Below are 12,347 nucleotides of genomic sequence, written 5' to 3'. Positions count from 1 at the left end.
GGGGACAGAAATGGACTCCTACTGTACCCCTATTTCTGACAGTGTACAGTATTAGTGAGCAATATATTTTTTACAAACTTTATGAATCTTTGTTGATGTTAGGTCATAATTATACTTTTTTTATGTTAACAATTAACTAATGTTAACAATTAACTTTTGATTTTTAAAAATATGTATTTGTTAATGTTGGAATTAACATTAACTAAGATTAATAATCACTGTAGAAGTATTGTCCAGTCTTAATTAATGTTAGCCTATGTAGTTTATAAATGTTAACAAATGAAACCTTATTGTAAATTGTTAACAATAATTTAAATAAACTAACTTTCTCATATCTCAGATATTATGTTTTTTATGGGTTTAAAATCTTTTTTTTTTTTGTTGTTTGGCTGTATATCAGCATTTTCCTGGATTTTGCTGACTCTGTACACTTGAAGCATCTCATGCACATATTTAACCATTCAGAAGGAGCTAGTTTCTCTACCATTGCTATACAATTATGAGGACCACTCAGACCGAAGTCCAGAAGCTTTGAGTGCTTTAAGTATAACTTTTAAACTTGCCTTCCCATGGGAATCACAAGAGCCTCTTCAGAATCATGTCACCTAATGAGAGGTCTACTTTGGCGGAGAGCTTTGTACTGTGGAGTGTCCTTCACATTCTCTCTTCCTCACTCACTCTCTAACCCTCTGTTCCCACCATTAGTGCAAAAGGAAGCAGACACCAAACCCGTAGATATCTCTTTAATGAGGCAGTGTGTCTTGACAATATATATATTAAGAATGGAGATAAAAAAGAAATGGGCAAGAGCCACTGATACCATTAGAGGACTGACCACAAGAATAAAGAGAATAGTTCTATATACAGTGCTTGTAACCATATATAAATTCATATATGTTCAGGAACCATTCCCTTTCACATCCACTTATTACAATGACAAATCTGACTGTGCCCTCAGATTAGCAACAGCATAATGTTCTCGGCCTTAGTAGATCAGAATAGCCGCTATAGTCTCCAATTACTGTCTTGCTCTTTCAGCAGCAGCCAATAATTAACTGCAGCATAGAATTATACATATTTTCTCTTTAAAGAACATCTATCCCCATGAGACAGGATAGCATATGACCTGGCTCTCCATTAAACTATTTGGACTATGATTATCACCATTTTGAATATTAGGTTAGGGCACAGACACTCTTCCAGGCTGAAAATGAAAATAAATAAATAAATACATACATATGCAAAATAAAGCAGGGTCAAAAACAGAAAGATTACCAGCAGAAACACTGTCATATCTGATGCACTAAGATAGATTATATGTATTTATTTATTATGTATACAAAATATATATTTGTACACTGAATTTCTACAACCCTGCAATATCCTTCTGTCAGAATAAAACAGTACATAATAATATAAATCAATTGAATAATAAATGATAAACTGAATAGTAATGAATGTGAAAGAGAAAGGTTACTGGACATGTAACATTAACCAAAAGTTAACATTAATAATATGTATTATTAACAAATAATACAATATGCTGTATTATTAAAATATTTAAAAAAATCTGTAATACCTTATGCTGTGTTTCTATACCCCTGCAATACCATTTCAGTACACAGAAACATATAATAATATTAATTTATTGAATAATCAATTATAAACTTGAATGGCAAAATATTCAGTGCAGGCAGAAACTAAATATTTCTAAACACTTTAAAAAAGTCTTAAAAAACGATAATAAACATGCAAATGTAGTCAACCTTGGGTAAGAGACAGTGACGTCAAGCTGGAAGGAATACACTGATTGAAAGTTATAGTGGAATACTGATTTTTAGCGGCAGAGTAATTATACCAGCAGCAGCAGCAGAAGAACAGCCACACCTCTGATAAGAGCACATTGTCTCAGAGCCTGGTGACAGGCTAATAGGCCCCTGCTGCCCCCTACACATCCAAGTCTCAGACCTAACAAGATGCATACAGAGACAAGATACTGTATGATTACCAGCCAGATGTTGCTATTTTTAAAAGCCACAAAGGAGAATGCTCTTTTCCCCAGCAGCGTGGGGCCAGCTACAAGAGGCTTGATAACAAAGGCTTAATTTTAACTGTGTTTTTCTTTCTGAAAAGAATTTAGCATATACATCACGAGCCGATAAATTCCCAAGCAGGTTTTCATTTTTCATTGCACACGACTGATCTAGGCGGCTCAAGCAAATTCATTCACAGGCTACGCCTCGGCAGCAGTAGTTTAGTCTCGGCACTAAACTGTCTGATGAGGGCTGGGCTGCTTTTGGTTTGGTAAGAGACTGAGAGCAGTGCAAGAAAGCCCCCTCCTCGTTCTCTGCCCAGAGCCTTTTGAAGGCAAATGGAGCTTTTCCTCCAGGCAGAGGCAGTATTTCTTACTGCGCCCCCAAGTATATCCGTGTAGGGTGTGAAAAAGAAAAATCACATTCCCTGCTCTAATGAGATAAGGATTGCTTGGAAAAGTCGTAAGAGGGAGAGACTGAAGTATGTGTGAGGCAAAACACAGCAGTCTACAAATCTGAGATGAGGTTTTCTGACTTATGCTTGAAAAAGTGCATCTGAATCTGGCCTGAAAATGTTGTCACCATAATAGAAGTGATACCAAATAGTACTGAAGATGACGCCATTGTACTGAAGCTATAGCAAATTATTCAAATAATATATGGAAATGTTTTACTTTGTATTAAGCTGACGTCTGTTTTTCTGCCGACTATTATATATAAAGATGTATAAATCTTGTATAAATCAATGTTCAAATAATCACTATAACACTTTCATAATCACAGAGAATTGGGTAGATCGGGGTAAGCTGTGCCAGTATGTCCTCTATAGTACATAAAAAGAAACTGGGCACATTTTTTTTGTCCGACCAATGTTCAGGCAACCTATTTTAAAACAGTCAAACAATCATTTTGCAATTACTTTGCGTTTTTGATATTGGTGTGTAATTTATGTTGTCGCAAAACCTTCAAGCATTGTCAAGTTATGTTTACCACAGACCTTAACCCCATAGCAAAATCTCGAGGGAACCAGTGGCAAATTAGTCTTCCAGACTTTGATGTCATCCCTGCACCTCTCTATTGCAAGGGTCTAAATGCGGTCCTCTGAGAAGATCCAACATAACAGATCTCAGAACCTGGGTTCAAAAGAGTCTTATTAAATGTTTTATGCTCTGTCATATCTCGAATTATGTGTATCCCTGTGTACCGGAAACATCATTAGGGTAGTTTCCAAAGAGAAAGGGGCTGCTGCATATAATACAGGTCTTTTATGAATGATCCTTTGCCTTTCAGCTCTACCATTGTCATTTCCATTTATCGAAAATTCTGTGCAAATGCCTTTGGTGATGAATGCAAGTGTGAAGTGGAGTGATGAGAGGACAGAAACGTTTGTACTGCAACATCAAAAAGTAGCTTCTCGTTTGAAGAACAAACACACAGTGTTGGCAACCATAGGGGATTACGCTGCACTCCCCCAGTGGACGGCTCTGATTGGCTGCTGGAATATTGACCTTGACCTTCAGAGTTAGAGGGAAAAGCTTAGCTTAAGAGAAAGACAGGGTCAAAACAATGATGGTAAACCACAGGGACAGAACTTGACAATTTTTCTGGATTGTGTTGTACTGAAAACAGTTTTATAGAACAGTAAACTATGTGCAGTTTTTTCTTTGACAGACATGAAATTAAAAACTTTTCAGCCATTTATTATTCAAACGGGTGCAAATACTTGTGTTAAAGATTGTTTAACATTTTCTAGAAAACACCACTGGGCTACAGGCCAAGTTTTTTATTCTATGATGAATGGTGAAAATACAATTTACAATTTATTCACAGCCATATATTATTTTCCTGGCAGAAATACAAGGTAGATTTTTTTTATGAAACAATTTCACTTCACTAAAATGCAACCTAATTCATATCCACTATACCGTTAAATATTTAGTCAAATGGTTAGTAGAGGTCAGGTAGATTTTATTATTATTATTATTTGAAAGAAATTAATATTTGTAGTAAGGACACATTAATTAATCAAAAGCTATAGTAAAGGCATTTATAATGTTACAAAATATTTCCATTTCAAATAAATGCTGTTCTTAAGTGTTCTAGGCTATTCGTCAAAGAATTGTGAAAAAAGTATCCCGGTTTCCACAAAAATAATAAGCAACACAACCATTTTCAACATTTATAATAATAAGAAATTATTCTTGAGCACCAAATCAGCATATTATGCCAAGTTCACACTGAACAATTTTAAGCCCGATTTTCGCTCGCCGACAGGTTTTGGGAGATCGCCGACAAATGCCCGAAATCAAATCGATGCTTGTTCATGCGAGTGACAATCACACAGTGTGAATTATCAAAGACGCGATCTGAGACAATCGCTGACGAGTCGCCGACGCCCGTGATTCAAAATCCTGATGTGTGAATGTGTTCTGACCTATGGTTCTGACTGAAAACTACATCGGCAATGACCTACAGCCAATGAGAGAGCAAGATACTGGGCAGCGGGATGTTAGGGGAGGAGTTAAAGACCAGAATATCAGAATTTTAATAGATATATTTACAAATATATAAAACAGAAACAAAGCACAAACATTTGCTTGACCAGCAGCAACAGCAGTACATTGCAAAATTATTTATATACCCCCAACTCTCTTTGCAGAACACACTCCCTTGCTTTTCATAACAATTTCAGTCTCACGTGAGAACTAGCGTTATTTTCTTAGCACTTTCTGCATGTGTTTGGTTGTGAAACGTAGTTTGCGGACCATACAGAAGTTGTCGGCGAAGTCATGCAGTGTGAAACCTCCTGTCGCCGATCCATCGTGTAGTGTGAACACAGCAGCAACTGAATGTTACCCTAGATAGTCACACAGTGTGAAAAGAACAGTGACCTGACTACTTTGAAAATCGTGCAGTGTGAACTCGGCATTAGAATGATTTCTGACGGATCTCTGAAGACTTCTGAAAATTCAGCTTTGCAATCACAGGAATAAATTACATTTAAAATATATTTAAAAAAGTTATTTTAAATTCACAATATTTCACAAATATACAGTGTTGGTAAGCTGAAGAGACTTCTTTCAAAAGCAAACAAACAAACAAATACACTCTACTGTATATGTATAAATTACTGGTGCCCGGTATCTGTATTATGGATCCTGAAAGGACGTGTTAGCAGTTGTCTAAAAATATGCTGGCACTTTGCAAAGAAGCTCTGTGTGACTCAGCATAAGTCATTCAAACAAACCACCATTCCTTTCTTGTTTTTCCAGACATTTCATGCTCTGTGTGTTTTGGTGAATACACACAAAATGACACAGATGTCAAAGATTGACATTTACACCGGCCTAACAAAAATGAGAAAACATGCATGTTTGTTTGCCGGCTGTGAAAAATACTCTGCGCCTTTAGTGGGGGGGAAATAAACGATCTAATGCTACCGTTTGTCACCCTAGCATTGAATACCTGTGAGCATAACTGAATGTTTCATTCTGAAAAGATGCACAATACACAGATGCACTCGGCAATAAAACTGTCACACTAGCAAAAACTTTGCTAGGTGTATGTTTATTCTCTCTTATTTGCTGAGTAAAGAGATCCGCAACTGTTAGGACTACCTGTTCAGAATAAAAATGAACTTTTGTTTATTTACTGTCTGGCTTGATTCTCACAAATTATCATTGTGCTCATGTCAGTCAAAGCAAAGAGTGTGGCCCATCAGGGTGTGATAAGAGCCTTAAGCTAAGTGTTTACAACCAAGATAATTAATAATGATAATAAATGACAAACCACATGCCCCATGTGCATGAAGACCCGAACCGAGAGACAAAGAGGGAAGGGAAAAAAGAAGCAAGCGCAGTAACAGCATAGATGTCACCTTTCCAAAGCTTTAAAACCTAACAATGGCTTTTAAACATGGCTTGTTAAATCACAATTTAGAGCTGTAAACCATTTTTTAAATGGCGTGTCTGTAAAATTGCAGACAATTCAGCTCAAGCACATGTGAAGCCCTTGTGGACACTGTTTGGATAAGTGTTTTTGTCAGGCTGTGTTTTCTTTTACATTTGCAGTCAGGTGAAACCGAGTGACAGCAGAAACCTTTTCAGCTAGGTGCACATGCACACGAGTGAGCCTCATGCCACGAGACATATTACTCATGAAGGCGGCTGGAAGGCGTTCTGCTGATGTTGGCACAATATATATCTGGAACATAACTGGTTCTGGCCCCCCGTAACAGTGCTTGGATTCAAATGTTCAAACAGCCACAATGACTTCAGTTTCACACTAAAAGGGTTTGGGAAAAAGTTTATAATACCTAAATAAGACTGATTATTAAGAAGTCATCATTGGTACAATTGAGATGCTTCTATTTTGCAGTTTTAACAAGCTTAAATACATAAACTTCCTAATAATAAACTCAAATGACATTTTCAGTATAATGTTAACCAAAACGTTCAAGCTGACTCCAAAAGTTTGTGTAAAACCTGATTATGATGCTCTCCAAAATGAATTAAGAATGATCCAAAGAGCATCTTGTGAACAAAACCAAGAACATCAGACCACGTGTTACATATGATTATAAGATATTTCTTCTTCATTTTAGAAGGATGTTTTGTTTTTGTTGTTGTTGTTGTTGTTATGATTAAAAAAAATTCTAAATATATTTAAAATTAAAATTCTGAAATACAGATTGTCTCAGACTTTTGGACCCCACTGTATAATATAATATAATATAATATAATATAATATAATGTAATATTTTAATGAAAGGTATTATAAAGTGTTGCCAAATTAAGTCTTAGGGGCGATTCACATAGAATAAGTTTTTCAATTCCACTGTGCTACTTTTCCATTATTTTTCAATGTAAACAAGTGGTAGACGGACGTCTTTAACCGTTGCGCTGGAGTCTTTTACAGCACCTCCCGCATGACATTCTAAACATGCGGCGCTCAAGTTAAAAGAAGTAAAAGAAGACCATGCGCTTTTATTCGTTCTACTGGCCTGTCTCGCGTTTTTAACAGCAAAAACGCATTCTGTGTGAGCCGGCCCTTAGAATCCATAGAAAGTGGCATCAATAAAATTGGACCCCATTCATCACAGACTCCAGGACAAATTCTTTTTGGATCTAAGTAAGCGTAAAATGCAGTACATGTCACCTCGAATGCAAAAGTGGTCAATCAATATGGGTTTTCCAATGACTGATTCTTAAACTTCCCCACAGATAAAGACAAATGTTACATACCTTTCGCAGCAGGCAGCAGATCCTCTCAATATTCCGCAGCCTTTCACGCTGTTAAAAGAAATAAAGATCTGTTAAATCTCCTATAACACCTAAAATGCCAGTCTCAAGGACAAAACTATGAAGGCCACATCCTTCATTTCATAAAAAGTTGATGTGATGCATCAAAAAAGCAGGAGTAGGGTGGATTTTTAGATTTTAACTTGACTTATGGGGCCCTATCTTGCACCCAGCGCAATTGACTTTGTACACCGACGCATGTATCATTCCTATTTTGCACCCGCGCACAGCGGACTTTTCCCTCCACAGACGCACGTGGTTAACTAAGAAATACACTTGCGCTCCCGGGGGCGGTTCAGCGCAAAGAGGAGGCGTGTTCCGGCGCAAACGTTCCCTCATGCTATTTTGCAGGTTTAGAAAACAATTCCACTGACCAAAAAAAAAATAGTTTAAAGTCAGTGGCCATTGCGCATGTTACTCATATGCTATTTTAAGGGCGCATGCTTGGCCATAATCAATGTAGCGTGTTCACAACGCGCATACACTTTGATTCTCTCATCTACACACAGACGCAGCAGTTTTCATTTTTGCAAATCATAGCCTACATTATTACGGTAGATAGATAGATAGATAGATAGATAGATAGATAGATAGATAGATAGATAGATAAACAGTTTATTATAAAAGCATACATCTAGCTTACACATTTACCCAAATTATCATACGCCTGTTTAACCAATGTTAATTTGGGTGTGTCTCCCCATCCTCAACGTCCCTGACGAGAAAGTCGGTCTCCTCGGCTGTGAAACGCTCCTGGCGCTCGCCTGGCAAATCCGCCGTTATAATAGGAATCCGCTATAGAACAAGCGCGCCTGCTCTTAAAGGGAATGTGAGATGTCGCTCTGATCGGTTTATTTCACGTTTCACCCAAACCACACCTATGAATAATGAAGCTACTTCAGACCAACCCATTTTAGATTTGCGTCGGGCGCAAGAGTCATTTATCCCGCCGGTATAATAGCAACAGCGCCCAAGACCCGCCCACAAAGTTAATTGCGTTTTGCGCTTGATACTTGCGTTTCAGATCGTTAAAATAGGGCCCATAGTGTGTATGCATTCATACGTGTTTGTGTCACAGTGGTTGGTTTTGACATGCCACTGCTGCCTAAGGTTCTTGTTTTCTGTAGCTCCTGGCCAATGTTCCCTTGCAGAATCATAGAGCACTATACACTGGCAAGGACATCAAGGGACTTTCATTTAGAAAAACAACAGCCAAGAGGTGGAAAAAACAGCAGGGAGATTTTTTGAACAGCATGTGAAAGTGGCATATGGTGATTCCATCCAAACATGTACGTTTTGGGGGTCGGGAAAAAATGGCAATACTCTCAAGGGAGAATGTTTCAAAATCTATTTTTATATACACACTCCCAGACATAGTATAGTCAGTGCTTTATCATTTAATCACATGTGTGCAATGATTAAATCTAATTCAACAGAGATTTGAATGCATGGTTTCTTTCTTTCAACTTTCTCTGCATTTTTTTTCTCTTATATGCACTATGGAATAATTTTTCATATTTGAGGCACAAAAAGAAGCAGAACTCAATGGGAGCCAAGTCAAGTGTGGATGTAAGTTTGGCACAAATAAATCTTACATGAGTGACACAGAAGAAAAATGGCTGCACTGCTTAAAAGTGCCCTATTCTCATGCCCTTTGGCAAGAAGTGCAAAGATGTTGTTTTCTGCAGTAATGAAGACTAAACATACATATTTTATTGCCATTTTTTTTTACATTTCAACTTAACTTCATTCAACACAATGCATTATTTATACTACTAGCCTGCACTTGTAAATAATGTACTGTTATACACTAATACACAGAGCCACCCATAGTGACCACTACAACACTCCTTCTCAGCAAGAATGGCCTTGTTATCCCTTTAGTCACACATACAAACTAAAGATGATGCTATATTCTTTTTTTCTAGTAAATGGTTTTTTTTTTACATGTACAAATAATTTGCAGACAGGGGCGTCATGAACCTGTTTTTCTTGAGAGGCAGCAAGAAGTCCTGTCTCACTTGGTGCCCTATGCAAGATAACACATTAGAGATTTTTTAATTGCTTAATTGCTAATTTATTATAAGACATGTCCAGGCTCAAATAATATGTAATATATAAAAGTAAAAAAGTTTGTTTGTTTAACTATATTAATCTGTATTATATTATATTATAATATAATATAATATAATATAACAATACATTTAATATATGCACCCATTTTCCCAAAGTTTCTTCAGTGCATTTTCAACAGTTTTTTCTAAGGCTTTTGATTGGCAACCCCCACTGTCTTGTTTCAGTACACAGCTGTGTTTCAGAGATTAAACCAAACATCCTTGAAATTTAGACAGAACTCTGACTATTTTTGGGCTGCACCTCATTTTAGTTCATCCAAAATTTGCTTAAGACTTGTTTTCACACCATTCCACTCCTCAACAACAGCATGCAAATATATTCCACTGGCAGCCATAGCGACTGGAGATAACTGGAGCCATATCAGCACTTTTAATTAGCAAGCAATTAGACTCAGCTCCCTTTGAAATATTCGTCAGCACAAAATCTGCTTGACAAGTGCTTGCATACAGTGTAAACAATATATTAAATACAGGACAGAGAGTCAATACAGCAGCAAGATCATAATGTTCTTGAGCCATAGAATCTGCAACATTCGGTAATCCTTGACGGAGATGCAAATGCAAACACAGCAGAACTGAGTCTGAATCTCTGAAGTGCAAATAATATTCAGCATACCGATAACAATGGCATAGAAAAGAACATGAGCAGATGTGATCAAAAGCTGAGCCTCTGAATAATCTCAAACTATTTTGGTCACTTTAGCTTTGCATTCCCTCATACCTAAAATCATGAACAAAACATGGAAAAACATACATAAATAAATATATATATTTGACTAAAATATGACCTAGACCTCCTTAAATAGGGGTTTTTGCTAACCACAATCCAAAATTGTCAATTGTTTTATATAAATAAAATATGGCTTGTCTAATGTAAAATATGGGCCCTGGCCCCTGAAACAAACCCCGTTATCGAGAAATGTTTTTTGAGCTTCCGACCTAAGCAAAAATATAAGAGCTATGCTGTTTGTGAAGCACCCCTCATTTCTCTCTCTCTCTCCTCTTCAGTGTAATGTTTCAATGCCAGAGTAAAATGGTCAGACTTGCTACTCAGCTCATGCAGCTAATTGAGTGGTAGAGTAACAGATGATATTTGACCCCAAAGGGACCATCCGTATCCAATTCAAAGTGGGCCCTGAGGAGGGTTGTGTGACCTCTAGGCGGCCATGGTAGGTAATATTGTTACCATAAGCTCTGAATTAGACAGTTAGCTAATGTTTTAGCAATGCTCCTGTAGCTCAACTGGTAAAGCTTAGCGCAGTCAAAGTTATGGGTTTGATTCACAAGGATCACATATACTGGGAAAAATGTATAGCCTTAATGTACTGAATGTTGTTTTGGATTACGTGTCTATGGATATATATATATATATATATATATATATATATATATATATATATATATATATATATATATATATATATATATATAAAAAATGGAGCTGATTTGTTGGATCGGTCATATTGTGCATGCTGACAAACATCTGGATCATAAAACTCTTGCCGTCATGCAAGCAACATAATGATAGCTCTAGTTTAGCGTTGTTTTACATTGAAATCAGCCACATGTGTGGTGATGTCTAGAACATTAGCATGATAAAATATTAAAAGCTTGAGCACATCTGGCAGCACAGCAGATACAAATTCTGTCTGAGCACATAATGTTAACATGAAAGATGCCTCGTTTCAACACATAAAGAAAACTCATCAAGGATTATTAGAGCATCTTATAAATGAATAGTATCAGAAGTGTTTAATTGCTGGAGAATTAGCTACGTCTGGAATGCCTTCATAAAATTAGCCGGGCAGTCAAGGACAGTTAAATGTGATGGTTCTGCTAGCTCTCGCTCTTTGATTTATCAGAGACATTAAAGTTTAAAACTTTTAAACCTCACTAAATTATGTTTGTTTTATGCTTAAAAAATTGCCAAATGGGGTAAGAAAAATACATATAATTCAAGATGTATTCTGTCTTATGATAGTATCCATAGCAGTTTTGAGTCACAAGTAAATGTATCTAGTTTCAAGTATGTTTAGATATTATTTACTGGAAAACAAGACAAAAGTACTAGGGTTGTGATTCGAGTAAACAAAAAGGGATTTCAGTTTTCTGTGATTAATTGATTAATTAATTAATCTCAGTTGCATCCAACATTAAAGGCAGGGTAGGTAGGATTTTTCTAAAAAAAAAAACATTCCAAATTAGTTTAAACTGTCTTTATATACCAATACATAATTAAAATGTAAGTACTCTGAAAAAGAGAGTATAAAAACCGAGTGTCTGTAGACCTCTCAGACTGTTGTAAACACAGCTAATTATTTCCATTCACTCCACCCCCTCCCTTCTGAGCTCCTTCCAAAGCCACGCCCCCAAAACACATGAACGCGCGACGCCAAACGCTCAGGCTCAGCTGGAAGACGCATTTATTTACCTGAGACGAGTGGTGAGGAAGGAGCGCAGTGCATGCAGTGACATCATGTAATAAAATACCTAACTTTATCACTATAAATATAAACAAATAAGATTTCTTTTAGTACTCACTATCAAGCTAGCATATCGATACAGGTAAAGTTTAAAATATACTTTGTTTGATTCGGTAACAAGCTATATTTATAGGTAACGAGCAAGCGTGCCGCACAAGCCCTGAAAAGTGAAGCCAAAACGTCTCGATCGCCCCCCGGTGACTGGTCCTAGTATAGGTCATAAGCCCCGCCTCCCCGTGTTATTCAACGGGACGTGAGACCAACTAAACAATTAAATTACACTTCAAATATCTTTTTTCCAAAGGTGGTTTCTTTCATTTGCTGTCGTTTTTATCACGCTGATGTAAGTTCAAGTGTCTGTTTCAAAAATAAGTTGGTTTTTAGTTAGTTACGTGA

At 36.8% G+C, this 12,347-nt stretch overlaps 1 protein-coding gene across 2 annotated transcripts in view; it reads right to left on the bottom strand.

Annotated features, from left to right (window-relative positions):
- cnih3 (cornichon family AMPA receptor auxiliary protein 3) overlaps nucleotides 1-12,347 on the bottom strand; it is a 33,226-nt gene that overhangs the window by 10,678 nt on the left and 10,201 nt on the right. For both annotated transcript variants that reach the window (XM_079887390.1, XM_079887389.1), the window contains exon 3: nucleotides 7,277-7,324. In XM_079887390.1, the coding sequence (XP_079743516.1) occupies nucleotides 7,277-7,324 (48 nt within the window). The remainder of the gene's footprint in view (nucleotides 1-7,276; nucleotides 7,325-12,347) is intronic.

This window comes from Squalius cephalus (assembly GCF_949319135.1).
Source record: "Squalius cephalus genome assembly, chromosome: 12".
Taxonomy (NCBI): domain Eukaryota; kingdom Metazoa; phylum Chordata; class Actinopteri; order Cypriniformes; family Leuciscidae; genus Squalius; species Squalius cephalus.
Note: the sequence above shows the minus strand (reverse complement) of the source record. Positions and strands in the feature narration are given on the sequence as shown.